Source organism: Esox lucius, chromosome 20, assembly GCF_011004845.1.
Source record: "Esox lucius isolate fEsoLuc1 chromosome 20, fEsoLuc1.pri, whole genome shotgun sequence".
In the NCBI taxonomy this organism is placed as follows: domain Eukaryota; kingdom Metazoa; phylum Chordata; class Actinopteri; order Esociformes; family Esocidae; genus Esox; species Esox lucius.
In genome coordinates, this window is record NC_047588.1 from 3,585,059 (window position 1) to 3,604,427 (window position 19,369).

The window sequence follows — 19,369 nt, forward strand, 5'->3', positions numbered from 1 at the left end:
CACATGCAATCATTTCAACTAACCGTAAATTGAGAAGCGTGCCTTTCTGTCCTCGGTGTGACCCGTAATCAACGTCGACGCATGCGCAAGTCTGTCACCGAAGAAGGGCATTGAAGAAGTGAATCAACAATAATGCATTTTGAGTAGGCAATTGTCGTTAAGTCTTTGATTTAGATCAACGTATAAAGATTCACATGGCTCAGAAAGCATGTTCAAGGATTGCTGCAGTGATTCCACGTCTTTTGTTCAACCGAAACATCATTCCAGCTTTGACAAGGGCTTCGAGAATATCAAACACATTGCGGACAAACTGTCGATGTACATCATGTAAGTCTGCTTGGCAGGAGTGGAATGAAAAATATTTTAACTGGGCAAATTGCGAAGTTAATTTAATGTGATAACATTTTAAATGAAACTCCTTGTAAATGCTGGTAAGCTATTTTCTGTGGTATTTTAAAACACGTTAGTCAACAATGTTGTTTTGTTTATCTTGCAGATATCAGTGCCACCAACAAAGTGTACGTGTTGCGTAATTTTTGTTCATCAACATTGCCAGAAACGGATGTATCTTACAAACAACTGAAGAAAATGCTTGCTAGCCAGACAAGTGTAGTAATAGATGTTCGAGAGCCGTGGGAACTCCGTGAGTATGGACACATCCCGGGTTCAATCAACGTTCCTCGTGAGTTATCCCTTTATTTAATTGCATATCGGCTCGCTTAAACTTTAAAAAAGCAAATATGCCTGTTGTAAAATGTGCTGCACCATGCTACAATATGATTTTATGAACAAAAAATACTTTAATGTAAACACACTGGGAAGCCCAACGCTCCATTATTAACTTCTTGCACTACACTTATGGAAACCTCCCTTTCATATCAACAAGAAAGAATGTTTCAAATTAAACATGCTTTACTTGTTTTAGCACTCTTGGGCACAGCAAATCAATGTTTTTAGCTAGGCTGATATTTTTACACCATTAGGGACAGGGTTGGCTCACCAGTTAGGCCAAGTTTGAGAGTTCAGTTTCCACAAGGGGGTCAGTTTGAAAGTTTGCTCCCACTAATCAAAGTCTGTGTCTGCTAAAACAAATAAATATACAATGTGCGCCTCCAGCCACACAGAACATCTTGCATTATTCTACCACAAAACAATAAAACATCCATTGGTACATAGAAATAGTGACTATTAATGTGAATGCCAGTGTTGGCTTTTTATGTTTTCTCAATATATTTTCTGGCCATTTTTGATATGCTATATTTGACAGTAAAGAGCAGAAAGATAAATTAGCGTTTGTTGCATGTTCACCCGAGGGAGCATCTTAAACCACTGGACCATCTTAGGCCACAGATTTATTGTACTTTTGAGGGTTTTAACAGTGTTTACAAGCTGTGCTTCTCAGTCATTTTATTCTTTACCTTACAAGGAAATACAAGCTCTGTTGACTTATCTATTCCAAAATACAATAATCAATTTTTTTTTAAGTGTTTGCACAATTGTTCCAGGGCTGCCCCCAATAATGATCCCATATGTACAGTGGGGAGAACACGTATTTGATAACCTGCTGATTTTGCAGGTTTTCCCACTTACAAAGCATGTAGAGGTCTGTCATTTTTATCATAGGTACACTTCAACTGTGAGACAAAAATCTTTGGAGGGAGCTGAAAGTCTGTATTGCCCAGCGACAACCCCGAAACCTGAAGGATCTGGAGAAGGTCTGTATGGAGGAGTGGGCCAAAATCCCTGCTGCAGTGTGTGCAAACCTGGTCAAGAACTGCAGGAAACATATGATCTCTGTAATTGCAAACAAAGGTTTCTGTACCAAATATTAAGTTCTGCTTTTCTGATGTATCAAATACTTATGTCATGCAATAAAATGCAAATGAATTACTTACAAATCATACAATGTGATTTTCTGGATTTTTGTTTTAGATTCCGTCACTCACAGTTGAAGAGTACCTATGATAAATATTGGAGTGGAAAAACCTGCAAAATCGGCAGTGTATAAAATACTTGTTCTCCCCACTGTATTTAGACAGTAGAAAAATGCAAGATGTGCTAATACAGAGCTAAACTAATCAAAGGAACAAGCCTAAGCTGATTGAGACTATAGTCATGTGATGCACAAAGGTCAGTTATTTTGTGAGATGTTGTCCCACCTTCTTGTTCATGCAAAAGGAGGTGTTTCTGAACTGTATGGCAGACAGACTGTCACTGATCTTGTGTTAGGATTTTTCTGTCTCTATTTGCAAATATAAATATTGTAGAATGCGATCAGAGATAGTTGTTTGCTTTCACTTCCTTTGTGTCAAAGAATTATTAGTATTGGTTGTAGCCAAACTGACACAAAAAATGTATAACCAATGGAGAAGCATCATCCACACCTCCCACGAAAGCCCGCCCACTGCTGTAGGGTTAAAGTGCAAATGAAGAACTAGTGTTTCAATCAAAAGAGTTTAAAAAGCAAAAAAAGAACTGCAAGCAAAGGGTGCAGTCTAGCTGGAAGAGTGTGGTTGATAGTTTTGTTTACAAAATATTATTTTGCTTACCTATTACTAGCTATTTCATTGCAGATTTTTTTTTTTTACTTTGAAGCCTTGTTTTTTCTTTTAGAACAATTATTTTTGATCGAAAAGAAAAATGTTTTGCTCTCGACAAAGACACTTAATATAAATCCATATAAATCCCTTATTTTAGCGCACCAAAAGTATTGGGACAGTTGACACAGAGGTGACAGGTCAGCCACATAATTTGTGCAGGCATAAGAGAGCTGTCAATATCTACTTTTGATTCCGGATTTAGCATTTGTCTCTGATGTATACTAATGCCGTCTATTCGATACTGTTCTATACTATTGTTTTCCATTAAATTATATATATATTTTTTTTATACAGTGGGACAAGTGAACGTTGCTCTCCAGCTGAAGCCTGAGGAATTCAAGGAGACTTATGGGGGAGACAAACCCCAGCCGACAGACCACGTGGTTTTTTCCTGCCTGGCCGGGGTCCGGAGCAAAACTGCCCTAGACACAGCCATCTCTCTAGGATATAAAGAGTAAGGGAAACTGCATTGCCCATACACTACTATAAGACCATACTATACATCGCAGGCTTTTATCATATTGACATACATAAGCTAGAAATAACATCTCACTCAAACTCTGTGCTTTATAGTTTTATAGGAGATTTTCTTGTGACATTCTTTGTGAATGCTGTAGGGTGGTCATGCTTATGACATTTTAGTTGATGATTAATTGTTGCACAAATAATTGCAATTAATGATTTTATTGTTTGTATTGTACATTTTAAGCCTTTTTTATAGTGTAAGCCTAATAATCTTGTAAAAATACATGTGGTGGATCCGGAGATGATTCTTCAGATTTGTGATGTTTGCACTTTTGAGCATCACCTTTCTGGAACTGATCTGTCAATTCACCTCCTCCAGATTATTGGGCTCTCCTCTCTCATTAAAACCAAAATGCAGCCAGAGCGGAGCCGTTGGGTTTGGCTTTGGAACTTCCACTGCATCAGTGTTGTTAATAATTTCTCTTCTCAAAGGCAACCACAAAGCAATGACAATGACATTTTCCTTCGCGTTGTGACATTTCAACTCTCAATCTGCAGCAAATATTATAGCCTAGTTATTTGTAATAGCCTTTCTCACATGGACAAATGTGTTTCAGCTAATTCATTCAGTTAAAAATGTGCTCTCAGAGACAACACAGGCCTGGGCCTCTGCCAAGACAATGGAATTTGGTTTCTGTGCCATTACCACCAAATTGGGACAGAATGGCTGTAACTGATGAGGGCCCAGCATGGTCATGGTAGCCAGGGCCAGTAAACATGCCTAAGGAAAAAATGTATTTCCAAATGTTAATATGCAATGGGACAACACATTTCTGTCCATGCATTTTAAAGCGCATTATCTAATTTGGAAATATGGATGTAAATGACCATTTGTTGATGCAACAAATAAGCGACTGAAACTTATTTGTCTACGAAATAATGTTGCGAAATTACATAATGGTGCATTGGAAAACTATTTTTACTAGGTTTAAACATAATGAAATTATGAAGCAAACGAGTTTTAGTAAATTATCTGCTCCTATAACTTTCCGCAGAGCTGTCAAATGCTTTTTGGCACCCATGTGCGAGACATCCTAACTGATGAAAACAGACATAATTCGCATGGTTTTGGTTGAGACATTTCTAACATTGGCATCCCTTATTCAGATTGTAAACATGATTTTTTAAAATCAAAATAGTGTGCAAAAAGGTTTTCATAAAATGAATTGCGGTCCTGCTCAAATAATCGCGATAAGGCGATGAGAATCCTATATATAGGTTAACATTTAGGATCCGTTTAATTAACTCCTCAATTTTTACACTACATTACTTTACCCAACATGCTCAGCAGCATCATTGGCAATTGTCGAAAGACCTGATCAAGTTCAAGGAGATGTTCAACTGTTATACTTTATTTGCCGAACATTTTTTATTATATTATTTGTTTTTGTAGATAATCATGTATTTGGCTACCATTTCACTCATGTGTTTTCTCCCTTTTCTCTGTGTTCAGCGTGCAACACTATGCAGGTGGATGGCAAGACTGGGCAAAACACGAACAGGAAAGATGATTAACTGGGAGGCAGAAAAATTCTGTCATTCTTGAAGATCATTTTATTTAATCATACCAAATCAATACAAAATTGGCAAACAGGATAGACTATGGTCGTCATTGCAGGTGATTTTTTTGAAGTTAATCCACCAATAGTAAATTTGCTTCATATAAGCAATGTGCATAAGTGATTTCATGTATATTGGGTTTGCACAGAAAAATATCAGTTTTAAGTAATCAGTTTTACTAATCAGTGATACTTCTGTATCATATTTTTAAGTATAATAATACAATCCAGATTTTCATGCCTGTTACACTATGTGAATGTTTTTCATCAAAAGGATGGCTTCTCTCATTGATGGAATCCCTGTAAACATGGTACTTTGTGCAGCTTGCTGATCTAGAGCAGTTTGGTCTTTAGAGTGTCTGCATTCAACAGGATGAAACGTTGTATGACCCTCAGATGTAATGGCAACTCTGATAATCAGTCATTTTGACAACATAATGGCACTTACAGTATGAAATAAGAAACTATGAATCTGGCCTTAATGGACACATGTACCCTGAATCTGCACCAGAGACTAAAGGAGGAGGGGCCAGCCCTCTGTGACATTTGGCTTCAGGTTTATTGCCATGTTCCTGACTTGCACAGAGTTCTTTCTGGCTACTGTGTAAAGTACTGTTCCTCTCGTCAATCATACTTCTGATGTGATTTATGGGTTTATTTTTTTCCTGTAGTTCTATTACCAATGTTCGCCAAGTGAACGCAGCCTAACGCTCACTGTAGGTCTTTCCTGTGCACATTCTCTGGCAAATACATGCATTTTAAAGGCTTATTTAATGTATATGATAATGTGTATGTAGGTTTGGAGTGCATATACTGAAAAAATAAACATAGCTTCAGTCAATTTATTTAGCATTTGGTGTAAATAAAATAAACCCAGATTTGTCGCTGTGCCTTTTTTTCCAATAAAGGTTTAATGAAAGGTTTTAACAAATCTGTGGGAACTAAGCAACATCTGTAACAATGAGCAACGAAATATAAGTATCCTTTTGACGATGATCAGATTTTTATGAATAGTTAAAAGAGAGTGCTATATATTTCAGTTGAAATAGGGTATTTTTCTTACTACAAAAACATCTGTCGTGAAGAAATCTTCTGTAACAGGTTCATATAGAGAATACCATAACCACTTGAAATAAGCACTACATCTCTCAAAATGAATTTTCCACATAACCTTCAAGAGGCATTCATAAGTTCCCTTGTCATCATTTATAGATGTGTCAAGTGTATTACCAAATTCAGCAGTCCTTGGGTGATAATGCTCAAGAGTTGTGTATATATAAATGAAGTCTATTACTTGAGTAAATATTATATATTTAAATAGATTTAATTTCTGTTCAAATGGTCACCTGGGCTTAGTGATTTCTTTACAAATTCAACTGAGGTTTGCAGTCTCCTTTGGCCATCATTCTTTTCTGTCCTCTGCAGCCAATCACAGGAATCAACGGCAAAATAATTTGAAACATGACACATCACTCATTCCTTTAATTGTCTGAGCTGCTATCTGGTCATTGTACCTGCTAGGTACCTTATTCATGTATCTCTATATACAGTGCTTTTGGATAGTTTTCACACCCCTTCACTTTCTCTGCATGTTGTTCTGTAGTAGTTTGATTTTGTATTTGATTACATAATATTTTTGCCATGGTTCTACACACAACCCTATAATGACATTGAAATTAAAAATTTTAGTTTAAAGCCCAAATTTAGTTTAAAGGCCTCCTGTTTGGTTTTATCATACTTGAAGTGTCTTTTGAATTTTATTGGATTCGACCTGTGGCAAATGTAATTGGATATGATTTTGAAAAACAACTGTCTATACAGGGTACACTTGCATGGAAATCCAAAGCCATGAAGTACAAGGAACATTTCATAGACTTTCATAGGAAATTTGACTCTGGACTGACTCTGATCTTTTCAAGTTGTTCAGTAAAAGAACAAATCTTTCGAGTCATTTCATTCATTTGAGTCAGTAATGCCCACCAGGCCCACCACAGCAGCGAACAATGCTCATTGAGTGAGTCGTTCACAAGTCTTTTTTAAGTGTATGAATGAATCTGTGTTTTTCATTACAATCCAAAATTAAATACTGTATTATTGATCCAAGCATTCAATTATTTTATAAACATGTATTTCTAATGCTACTGTCTTGTCAAAAAGAAGGAATCATTTGCGAACTGTACATCACTAGTCAAAGCATAGAAATTGTGAAGGTTATAAAAAAGCTAAAGAATTCAAAGTTATCTATTTTCTCCATCATTGTGAAATTTTAGTTTTTGAAACACCCTGTCTAGCCAAACAAGGTAACAGGGCAAGAAGGGCAACTCAATTGCTACTCTAACCATCCTCAGAGATGAAAACTTGCCAGGACTACCATTTCTGCAGCAGTTCATCAATCAGTCCTTTATGGAGAGTGACACAGAATCCATTCCTGAGTAAAAAACATTTGACATGTCACCTGAAGAACGGAAAAAGATTCTCAGGTCTGATGACACAAAAACTACTAATTGATTGGACATGGTTTAGAAAGGCACACACCTGTCTATGTGTTATACAGGATTAGGATTTTAGTTTTTGCATTTGTTTTAATGTTTTAAAATATTTATTTTCAAATTTTATTTTCGTCTCAGTTTTCAAAGAAGCTTTTGTGTCAAACAAAAACATTTCCAAATGGTTTATATTTTTGTTAGTTTCTGACCTAAAGTTTCTAGTTCTGGTTTAGTTTTTGTTTATAACAAATGTATCATATCCTATAATTTATCTGAGAGGTGATCAAGAACCCAGGGGCCACTCTAGCACAGCTTCAGCTAGAGTTTCTCTGCAGAGATGGAAGGACCTGCCAAATGGACAACCATCTCTTGATCAGGCTATCATGGTAAAGTGGCTAGACTGAAGCCTGTGTAAAAGGCATATGACATGTTGTCTGAAGAATTGTTAGAGCATGAGGAAAAAGATGTCACCCATGCTACATCTGGCAAAAAATACTACTCATCATGTGTAGTATTGCCCAAAACTGTATTTTGTTTGCGGTTCCTAAGACCTGTACTGAAGTAGGGAAACAAGTGTTCCAGTACTGTGCACCCTCCACTTGGTTTTACATCTATAATCAAATCTACAAATGATATTGAAATGGGGTCTGTAAATGTTTTGACCCTTAATCTGGACTGTACCTAGCTATGTACGGTATACACTGGTGAGCCAAACCATTATGACCACACAGAAATGAAGCGAATAACACTAATCATTTCCTAACAAGGTCACATGTCAAGGTCTGGGTAGACTAGATGGTATGTGAACAATTAGTTCTCGTAGTCAACATGTTGGTTGCTGGAGAAATGGGCAGGAGTAAAGACCTGAGCGACTTTGACCTGAGCGACCTGATTCTTATGGCCAGATAACTGGGTCAGAGCATGACTGAAACGGCAAGCCTTCTGGGGAGCTCCCAGTCAGCAGTGGTGAGTACCTACTGAGAGTGATCCGAGGAGAGAAAAATCACAACCTACTGTCAGGGTGTTGGGCGCCCAAGGCTCATCGATGCACGAGTGCAATGAAAGTTATCCTGTCTGCCCGGAACCGACCAAAGGTCTGCTGTGGCACAAGTCACAGAAAATGTTAATGGTTAAGGGAGGTATTTGCCACAACACACAGTGGATCGCACCCTTTTGTGTATGGGGCTGTGTAGCCACAGACCAGTCAGAGTGGCCCTGATGACCCCTGTCCACCGTCGAAAGTGGGCACACGCAGGTCAGAACTGGACCTTGGAGCAGTGGAAGGTTGCCTGGTCCGATGAGTCCTGTTTTCTTTTACATAATTTGGACGGCTGTATACATGTGCTCCGTTTACCAGGGGAAGTGATGGCACCAGGATGCCCTGTGAGAAGATGGAGGGAGGGTGATGCTCTGGGTAATGTTCTGTTGGGAAACCTTCGGTCCTGCCATTCATGTGGACATCAATTTGACACGTGCCACCTACATAAACATTGTTTCAGACCAGGTACACCCCTTAATGGCAATGGTATTCCTTGGTGGCAGTGGCAACTTTCAGCAGGATAATGCATCCTGCCACACTACAAACATTGTTGAGGAATGGTTTGAGGAACATGATAAAGAATTCAAGGTGTTGCCCTGGCCTCCAAATTCCCCAGATCTCAATTCTGATTAAACATCTGTGGGATGTGCTGGACCAACAAGTCTGATCCATGGAGGACCCACCTCGCAACTTACAGGACTTTAAGGATCTGCTGCTAATGTCTTGGTGATAGATACCACAACACTCCTTCAAGGGTCCTGTAGACCTTGTAGGTTGGTACTGTTTTGGCGGCATGTGTAGGACCAACAGCATATTAGGCAGGTGGTTGTAATTTTTGGCTGATTAGTTTAAATAGTAACTGTGGTAATTTATGTTTTATTTTGTGATTTTATGTATTGTAAATTGGTCAGGTCCCTCTTGGAAAATAGATTTTTAATCTCAATGAGGCTAACTTGGTTGAATAAAGGTTAAATTGAAAAACAATAAACAGGGCTAAAACTGTCCCCATGGTGAAGCATGGTAGGTGGGGGCACAGTGTTTTAAGATATTTCCCAGCAAAAGGGACTATGAAACTAATCAGACTTGATACTGTGATCTTATACAAAGTCCTGAATTTAGAGTGTGAGTACTTATTTACAGGAGACATTATAGTTTAAATATTATAAATAACATTCAGAATGTGTAAACTGACAATCCAGTTTTTCAGGTTTTTCATAGAATAGAATTTCTATTTACTTCTTCATGAACACAAATGGAATTGTTTTGCCCTTGTTTGTGAAACAGTAAACAGCCAAAAACAGAGTACAAAATAGTTTTGGACAAGTTGACATCATTAGGACCACGCAGAGTCATAGTGATTTATTCCTCTCATCTGGCTCAAGGAGCATTCCTCTGAGTGCCACGGCGGGTGTGTGTCAGTAATGAGGGAGGTCATTGATTAGATGCTGAAACTCCACTGGTAGGAATACTTAGCTACTGTTCGCATCACTGAGATATGCAGAGCTGACTTCTTCACACCCCACCCGCCTGCAAGCTCTGAGGTAAATGGAAAGAATCATTCCAATGCAAATTGTTGATCAGTTGTAAAGGTTTTGAAGACAACAGCCGCTGTTCATTTTCCAGATCATTTTAGGCCTGTAGGCTTAGTGGCAATGTGATTAGTCACGAATATGAGCTCAATGTGATTGGTCATAACAATGCTCATTGATTTGATTTCTGCACTTGGGGCAAAACATTTGATGCTGTTTAAGTACAGTCTAACTGTGGATGAATAGTACATTATAAATACAGAAATGGTAAGTCACTAGAATAACAGAGTACAATAATGTCAATTCATTCAACAGTTTGATGCCTTTGACACTGGCTCAAGTAAACAATGAGTGTAAGCTTGGGACTGTAAACCTGATGATTGAACTATATGACTATGCAGTAGTTTTGTTATCTTGCACAGTACTGACCATTTTAGTCCACTTGTGGAATCTGATTTGAATGGTGCTTAGGTTTTAATACAGGAAACATTAATATTTTATGACATATGTAAAATAGAAGTAAGAATTAAGCAAACAGTCAAGTCCATTATGATTTAACGTGGACTCTCAGTCGTCATTAGAACAGCCCTAAGTGAAGTTGAAGGTAAAAGCAGGATGTGTGTTCCAATCATATTGTGCTATAATATGTTGAATAAAAATAACAAAAAATACAAACAATACATTCCATTGAATGAGCCCCATAACATTTTAATTATGGGAAAAGTGTTCCCATTAGATAAAAAATCTAATTGACAAACTGGTACATAAATGTTATCTTTCCTTCTATGTTTGGAGAAGTTGTGTTGTTTAGTAATTTGAGGGGCCAGTGACTGTTCTGGGTTGAGGGGCAGTATTTTGTCTTTTATGTATAGGTGTAGTTTCTCTGAGACCAGACTACTGTTTACTCCATTCACATCATTCAACCAAATGATGCATGAACTCCAGACACCACTCCACCCAACCCCCGTTCTCCATTTTCCCCTGATTTCCACTCAAGCAGTTCATTCCACTTTCTTTCTTTCTTTCTGCATATCCCTTATTTAATGTAAAAAAAAACAAAAAAAACAGACCAGACTAATAAGTACTAATTTATGTCAAATCTCACACAGCCCGTTGTCTTGTGTGTCAGTCGGCGTGACCTCTTCGGTCACCCCCTAACCCTGGGTTCTGGGTGCAATTAAAGCCCCCTAGCCCTTCAGAGTGGATCACGTCAGTGGCCGCTGCTGTCCATATGCCCTAATGGGCCCTGCTAGTGCTCCCTCAGTTCTCTCTGGTTCTGTTCCAGAATCTCTGTTCAGCTCCTCGCATAGTGCTGGCAGATGTCTAAGTGTCGTGCCAGGTCAGGCCCCAGTGTGGGGCTGAGGTTAGAGATTCCAGAGGTCTTGCCCCATGACATGGGCAAGGCCAGGACCATGCCTTATAGCTGGGCTATGTTCCACCCTGCGGGGTATAAAACAGCCTTGGAGGATGGAGCTACAAGAGTGCAAACACAAAGTTCCCTCAGTCGAACGCTGAGCACCTCCAGAGAATTCCCTAAGCAGGACGGACCCAAGCAGCCGCAACAATGAGTCGCAGCCCAGAGAGGATGTCGTCCTACCGACGCCACTTTGAGGACATCAGCAGCTCGTCTTCCTACATGGTTAGGGTTTCCAGCCCGTCCCCAACACGAAGAGATGTCCGTCACCAGTCAGCCAGCTACCCTCGTAGTGACCGAGCTAGCAGCATGCGGGCCGAGACCTTGGGCCGAAGGACTCTCTCCACCTCCCGCACCTCCCGTATGGCTGGGTAAGATGCTCAGTCCACTCTCTACACTTTAAACACTCAGACCCTTTTTTCATACAACAGAGGTCACCTATACACAATAGTTGGTGTGGCTGTGACCAAAAGGACATATTGAAGCCAGCAGAGTGTGATTCAGTTCAGAACTAGTGTGGAAGGGGTGATAAAATGTTGATAAATAGCATTCATAGAATTTGTGGTGCTTTGAGTAAACCTAAGAATTCTCAAGGAACCCTTGGAGTTCCTCAAGGAACCATTGCTTGTCAATGTTTCATATTGCACCTTAATTAGTTGAGGTTTTCAAACTAAATCAAAACCTAGTGATTCAGGCTCAATTCACGTGATTTGATTTGTCAGATAAAGCTCTACAGACACAGCAATGTTATTGATTGTTCATACTTTGGTGATACAAATTACACCTGCCTCAGTTCAAATATTGTTTAATTCAGTAAAAGTGTAAATTTTATTCTGCATACCCTTTAAACACAAGATATTCACACTAATGTGGCCATAGTCACACCTCCCATAAACGGGACTCCAGTTTGATATTAGCCTTCCCATAATAAAAGCTACTGGATTAAATTTACACAGCAGTTCCAAAATACCCTTGAGGGAAAGATTCCTTCATATGAGTTGCCTTTAAACAGGTGACATCGGATCTGAAAGAGACAGGACTACAAGCTGCTGATGCACCAATTAACATAAACAAGAAAAGTATTTGTTTATGTTAATTTTATTCAGGATTAAACTGCTTTTGTCAAACTGTCCTTTGCTGTCTATTTGGCTACATATTAATCAAATTCCTCTCTGGGAAGTTGACTTACAACACATTCTTATTTATAGGAGCAGCAGGAACTTCGAGAGAGAGAAAAAAAATCAATTTCGGTTACTGGTCAGATCCTCTAAATGCTAGGCATACCTGCTGCCCCTGTTTTTACTGAGACAACGAAAACGAACTATCCTTCAGTCGTTTAAATAGATTTTTTCATAAGATGAAAAAATATTTTTAAATGACAATGAGGACTGAGAAAAATGTATTTCGGTGTTGATATGGAAATGTCTTTGCAATCAAGCTTCGTTACTAATATAAGCAAATTAACTGGAACCACAGGCACGTTTAAATAAACATTTCCCCCATCCTACACAAAGCATTTTTTTTACTGTGTTGTGCAACAGAAGCCTATTCCAAAATGCAATTCGATGGCACCATTACTCAAAATGAATTGAAGAAATGTAATGTGTAAAAACGCCTGTGTTAATTTCCAGCGTCATTCCAAGAATATTGTTTTTTTTACGTGAATACACAAATATGTCAACATTATAAGGGAATACCTATTCAGATTGCATATTATATAACATAGATGCTGGATCCATGTGGGAAAAAAATGCCACAGTAAAAAACAGTTTTCATATGCATTTAATTGTTGTAAAAGTTGTAGTGTAATTTCACATAGACAACATGCACCATTCGAAAGCGTTATACTTGACGGTAGCCTCGACTGTGGACTAGCGGTGTGTAGAGGTCGACACTTGGGTTGAGAGGTCCAAGTGAGTCATCATCCCGGGATAACATTTTCTTCTGAATCCTGACATCAGAGTAGGAACGAATGTGGCATTTGGAAATTAATAAACATGTGCTCGACAGGCCATCAATCTACCGTTTGACTGTGATTGTGACATGTAAGTGGCAATAACCTTTCATGTTCACGTTATGTCATGATGTATGTTCGCAGAATAACAAAGTGATGTCAGTTGCCTCCAGGTCAGGGTGTGTATGTTGAACTGCCTGTCATTTCAGCGGGAATGCAGGAATCGTGGCATGTGTGGGCTACGGTAATGGGACCCCGATCGACCTGGATGCATCTGCTGCGGAGAACAAAGAATTCCTCAGTACGCGCAGCAGTGAGCGGCAGGAGATGATCATACTCAACGACAGACTTGCTGTTTACATTGAGAAGGTATACGCACCTCAAGAGAGCAAACGCAAACAGCTGATTGTGTAGGTGCACTCAAACGTGCTCCTACACAAAAAATGTACGCAGCACATAGGGACACATTTGTTGCCATATATACACAATTATGGACAAAGGTATTGGAACCCATGCATTAAATATTCTAATAATTCTTCTAGAAAACTGTTGGAATAAAAAAATAGTTTTGTCTCCATATTTGTATTTCGCTATTTTGCAGTTGAGCAAATACAATCTGAATAATTTACTTATTTTTTGTTTATTCCACACAAAAATCCTAAAAGTGCCTGGAAAACAGTATTGGCACTTTCTACAAGTAAAAAATAAAAAGATTTCAAGCAGGTGATACTCCTCTACTTTGGAATTAAACTCATCTGTGGTGAGTTGCAAGTGCCTACAATCACTAACTTAACCAGTTTGAATAGATAAAAAGACTCATTCAATGTTTCTGTTTCACTGTGTCTATCAAAATTAGCATGGTCTGACACAAGATCTCCAGAGATCTACATGGTTGCTATGTCCACTGAATGTAATGTAATCAAAACCCATGCCACTGTAACCAAACTTCCTTCCTGGATGTGGCCACAAAAGAAGCTTGATAGAAGATCGCAGTGAAGGATTGGTACAAGGTACGACTGTTCAAACTCGCACCATTCGTCGCCAACCTGAAAGGTGGTTGTGCTGCAAGAGAAACATGAAGCCAGTCTGAATTTGCCCAAACTTACCTGAACATGCCAAGGCCATTCTAGTGATCAGTCTCCTGTGGACAGATGATGGGTCTTCCAGCAAAACAATGACCCCAAACACACTTCTAAAAGCACCCAGGAATGGTTCAAAACAAAATGCTGGACTGTTCTGAAGTGGCCAGACTTTGAGTCCAGATATAAATCTAAAACATGGTGAGATATTTTGTCACAGCAGTTGGGGGGCATCCTTCAAATTTTGGAGAACTGGATCAGTTTACAGAAGAGTGGGCCAAACTTCCAGTACAGAGGTGCATGAAGCTCATTCATGACTAGGAAGCACTTGATTGCGGTTATTTTCCCTAAGACTGTCCCACCAAATATTGAGTCTAGTGTGTCAATCATTTTCTCAATGATATTTAAAAGGTTCTAAATGAAATACAAAGGGTCTGATATATTAACAATGAAATAAAGAGTTGTGGAGGCCAAAATATGTCTTGGTGCCACATATTATTTAACATCAACAATTGATGCATATTCTTATGTTTTTATAAGAGACAAATGTATGTATCTTTGAGCTTTTTGATGGAATTTGTTTGATTAGACCATGCTTGCTTGAGTGGGCCATACAGCCTTGCAGTGGGGAAACGGCCCTTCTGGCTGTGGAGACAGAGGCGCGCATTATTCCCACTTAATTGGGCAGCAAGCATATTCAATGGAGGCATGCTGACAAACTCTGGGCCTGATGATAATTCATACCACAGCGTTGTCTTTCCCTTAAAAGGTTCGGTCCCTGGAGCAGCAGAACAAGCTCTTGGAGACAGAGATTGAAGCCATCCAAAACCGGTTTGTGAAGCCATCAGGCCTGCGTAAGCTGTATGAGGAGCAGCTGAGAGATCTGAAAAAGATTGCGGAGCAGATGAGAATCAAGCGGGTGAGACAACATGGCTTTATTCATACATCACTCTATCATGATTTACCTCGCATGTGATCATTAGAGCAGAAATACTGAAATCTTAGTTGCTACCGAGACTATCACCCCCCACTGACTTTCAGAACATGTACCCAAGCATGCAGACAATATCAAAAGATGTCAACTTGGTGTTTTCAAGGTTTCCTACCTGGTTATTTCCAGTAGACACACACACACACAGAGTGAGAGAACTAGGCGCTTTGTGAATATTTTTTCTTTACAATATTGTGACTTTAATTTATTAGCGTTCTGCTACCTCTGGGCTTTTGTTTCCAGGACCAAGCCATAGCTGGGAAAGAAGGCATGGCAGGCCAACTGGAGATGATCAAAGTGAAATACGAGGAGGCAGTTGAACTGAGGAGACAGGCCGAGATGGAGATTGAAGCATTCCGCCCAGTAAGAGGCTGTTTAATTACTTCACTGTTTTAGCCAAAATGACTTGATTAACGTTCAACTGTCACTGTGTGCCATTCAGGATGTGGACAGAGCTACCTCTCAGAGGATCGCCCTGGAGAAACAGCTCGAGCAGTTGGAGGTGGAGATTGAATTCCTAAGGAGGGTGCACAAAGCGGTAGGTCACAGTATTACACACACTGAGTGATTTGGTTGTGCGGCAACTCTACACATTTGGATGAAATGATCGGCCTCCACGATTTGCGGTTATTATCAAACCATTCTTCTTTCTCAGGAAATTGAAGAGCTGCTGAAAATGATCTATGCCGCACATGCCACAGCCCAGAGTGCCTATGACCTCCCTGACCTCTCAAGTGCTCTCAAACAAATCCAAGCACAGTATGATGACATCGCCGCAAAAAATTTAAAGGTAGGCAAAAGTAGGCCAGGTCGATATAAAATTATATTAATTAAATAGAGGTCGTTTAGACCAAGTGTACTGTAAATACATCAGTCATGAATAATATAATTTGCATTTGTTATAGGAAATGGATACCTGGTATAAAAGTAAGTTTGAAGACCTGAACAATAAGACAACAAAACACGTGGACATGGTTCGAAATGTAAGGGAAGAAGTTACTGCAGCTAAAAAGGATGTAAGTAAAAAAATACTTTTCCAGGCATTTTTATGCTTTACTTGACAGAAACATTTGGACAGGTAAAACAACTGTGGGCCTGTTTTAATCCCCCACTGCAGCATAATTGTGTCACTTTAGACTGTTGGACCAAGGCCAATTAAGTTAAAATATTTGTTAAAGATATTCCTATATGCATGCAAAATCATGTATTATTAGACTCTATATATAGGAGAGTTGTAGCCTCCAGAACTTCAGTCAAGATATGAATGGAACTTCAGTCAAGATAATTTTTCCTGACCTTAAAGATCCTAAATAAAGAGCGTGGCCTGGATGCTCTAAAGACCAGAAATGAGGCACTGGAAACACAGATTCGTGAAGCACAGGAAAAGTATAAGAAAGAGCTGGAGGACCTTCAGGTGAGAATGTATAGTAGATTAAGTGGCCCAGTTATTCATGCACCATTCCTCAGGCCAGTTTACTCCTAACTCAACTGCTAAAGATCTAAATTAATTGGACCTTGTTCAAATCCAAGTACGTGCAAACTGAAAGTGACCCTTTTTGACAATCACAGGAAAGGATTGAAGCCTTGAAAGAGGAGCTGAAATCCACCAAATCCAAAATCGCTTTGCATCTGCGTGAGTACCAGGACCTCCTGAACATGAAGATGGCACTGGAGATTGAAATCACAACTTACAGGTATGCTTGAATGTTTATTGGCACAGTATATAATCATACAAAACATGTATAAGAAAAACAAACAAATGGAATGTCATTAGATTCAAAGAAATTGAAAAGCAAATTAATGGTCATGGCTCATTGATTGTTGACATTGACCAGTCACTGATACAGCTTTCGTCTGTGTTCATAGAAAGCTGATTGAGGGGGAGGACTTGCGCCTCGCCACCATGGTTGGGTCCATGTCAATCATAAGTAGCAGTTTGAGCTCCATGAGTGCTGGGATGAGCGTGGGCATGGCTGGAGCCATGGGACCTGGACGCAATGGTGGAGGAACGGGTGGAGCAGGAGGCATGGGTAGAGGAATGGGTTCTGGTGGAGCTGGTGTAGGTGGGCGGATGGGTGCTGGATTCGGGGGTGGAGCTGGTGCTGGTGGCCTAGGAGCTGGAAGCACAGGGCCTGGAGGAATAGGTGCAGAAGGTAGCGGTGTTAAAGGCTTGAGTGCTAGTGGTGATATTAGTGGGGGAATTGGTGGAAGAATGGGTGGAGGGAGTGGTGCTGGAGCCATGGGTGTTGCCGGCACTGGGGTTGGAAGCATGGGTGTGGGAGTAAAGGGGGATCGGGGAATGGGAGGAGGCATGGGTGCTGGAGCCATGGGCGGAGGAACGGGTGCTGGTGGCATGGGTGGAGGAATTGGAAGCGGTGTTGGTGAATATGGATACGGTGCCGCCAAGGACTATTCCCACCAGGAGCAGGCAGTCGAAATGACAGAAAGGAGGACCGTGCTTATCAGGTAAAAGTAACAGTTAAAGAAAACATCCATAATTTGAGCAACAATGATGTGGTCATCCCCACCTGTGTTTTGGTGAAAATCTGAGAAATATAATGGCTTCTAGATTCATAGCCAGAGCTATGAAAGCAAGGCCTGAAAATAGTGATGTATTATGCTGTTCTTTTATGGTATGACAGTGGGTAATGACAGAACTATGCTCTCAAGGCATTTATTAATTACCTTCTTCACTTATCTTTTTGCAATAACAGCTTTAATCAAAAATGGTTGTATGCTTATTATTGATCATTGCTAGAAGGGAACAGTGTTAGGTCTCAATGTTTCAGACAGTGACCAGAAGAAATCTTCACCTGTACCTTTTTTGCAAGAAACGTATTCAACCATTTACATTTTTTTTGCTTTACCTTAGAACAGTTAAAGCAGAAGACGAGACAATGGAAAGTGACACCAAAGAGCAAACCTACATAATCTCTGGCGCTGCTGACGACTCGGACGAGGAGTAGGCGTCAATGGCCATGACCTCTTTTCACCCCTTAAACCCTTACGCCCCCAAAGCTTTGCACTGGTGACTCATGTCTGCTCCCTGACCTTTGACCTACACATGAGACCACAAAAGACCCTGCAACCTAGACAAGCGGTAGGCTGTTGTAATATGCCTTTAAACCACATTATCCAAAAACCTCTTTTTGCCTTACAAGTATATTCAACAAGCATCAAATAAAGCTCTCAGCACTCAATTCCTGGTGTGTCTTCTTTTTGATTAAATACATGATGTCTGATTTGATTCAGTACATTGTGTTTCTTGGTGTGCATATTATGTTCCATACCATACCATCATCTTCCGCTTATCCGGGGCCGGGTCGCGGGGGCAGCAGTCTAAGCAGGGATGCCCAGACTTTCCTCTCCCATCTTCAGAAAATATTATCTTGAAATGGATTTACACATGTGCATCCATGATGTCTGCTGTGACATGCCCCTGAGACTGAATGAAATCCAGAATAATCTAAACAAAAGGTTAAAGGACTCACATTTAATGTTACATTTTATTTGTTCATGTTTACATACTATAGAGCCAATTACACAGTCTCCTTTGGGAACATAACCCAAAACCCTGACATTGATTCTCTAAACCAACTGAGCTATACATGGAAGGTTGCACATATGCTACTTTAATCACCCACTCACATTGAATGTCTGAGGTGGTCCTCGCTCGGCACACTAGGCCCTCTAGGTTGTATGAGCGTGTGGACAGGCAAGGTGCGATTTATCAAAAATAGGGTGAAGGAGCAGCAAAGTGAGGAATGAGAAGAGAGTCATGCTGCGGGGCCAGAGTCCTTTACCCTGAAATCTTCTTGAGGGGCCATCGCACAGCTTGGGTCTTACATTGAAGCGATGGCACACAGGCGTTCCATGTCCCCATTCCATCCACATCCGCACCTTTTCTGTCTACGGCTGATCCGGAAGGATCGCTTCTCGTCAGCACGTGCCAAACACACTCAGCATCGCAGGATTGAGAGGAAACACATGACAGAGGACGCAGGAGCAACTAAAAGTAGTGCATTATAACACACTCAAAGACAACGCAGTCGAGATTTTGAATAATACCATATCGATTATATTACATGTGAATGCAACTGGTGTTATCAGGTGTAAATTAACTTTCATTGTCGATCTGGAATACCTCACTATGTTACATTAGTGTTCAAGATGAACGGATCGATGAATTGTGG

General features: G+C 40.0%; 3 protein-coding genes across 4 annotated transcripts in view; 2 read left to right on the plus strand and 1 right to left on the minus strand.

Annotated features, from left to right (window-relative positions):
- Positions 1–87, minus strand: part of usp45 (ubiquitin specific peptidase 45) — a 59,516-nt gene extending 59,429 nt beyond the window's left edge. The window contains exon 1 of the mRNA XM_020041275.2: positions 24–87. The gene's annotated coding sequence lies outside the window, so the exon portion shown is untranslated. The remainder of the gene's footprint in view (positions 1–23) is intronic.
- On the plus strand, positions 45–5,525 carry tstd3 (thiosulfate sulfurtransferase like domain containing 3). Its single transcript, XM_010902055.4, has 4 exons — positions 45–327; positions 497–682; positions 2,895–3,054; positions 4,579–5,525. The coding sequence occupies exons 1-4, from the start codon at positions 195–197 to the stop codon at positions 4,634–4,636; spliced, it is 537 nt and encodes a 178-aa protein (XP_010900357.1). The 5' UTR covers positions 45–194; the 3' UTR covers positions 4,637–5,525.
- A 5,678-nt stretch (positions 5,526–11,203) lies between these two features.
- zgc:172323 (Filament_head and Filament domain-containing protein) lies at positions 11,204–18,376 on the plus strand. 2 transcript variants are annotated; one of them, XM_010902056.4, is made up of 11 exons: positions 11,204–11,523; positions 13,316–13,475; positions 14,955–15,104; positions 15,420–15,539; positions 15,619–15,714; positions 15,832–15,966; positions 16,082–16,192; positions 16,480–16,590; positions 16,746–16,870; positions 17,043–17,642; positions 18,049–18,376. In XM_010902056.4, the coding sequence occupies exons 1-11, from the start codon at positions 11,303–11,305 to the stop codon at positions 18,140–18,142; spliced, it is 1,923 nt and encodes a 640-aa protein (XP_010900358.2). In that variant the 5' UTR covers positions 11,204–11,302; the 3' UTR covers positions 18,143–18,376. The 2 variants fall into 2 exon arrangements, with proteins under 2 accessions (XP_010900358.2, XP_010900359.2); XM_010902057.4 differs by having other exon boundaries at positions 18,054–18,376.
- The last annotated feature ends 993 nt before the right edge of the window (positions 18,377–19,369 follow it).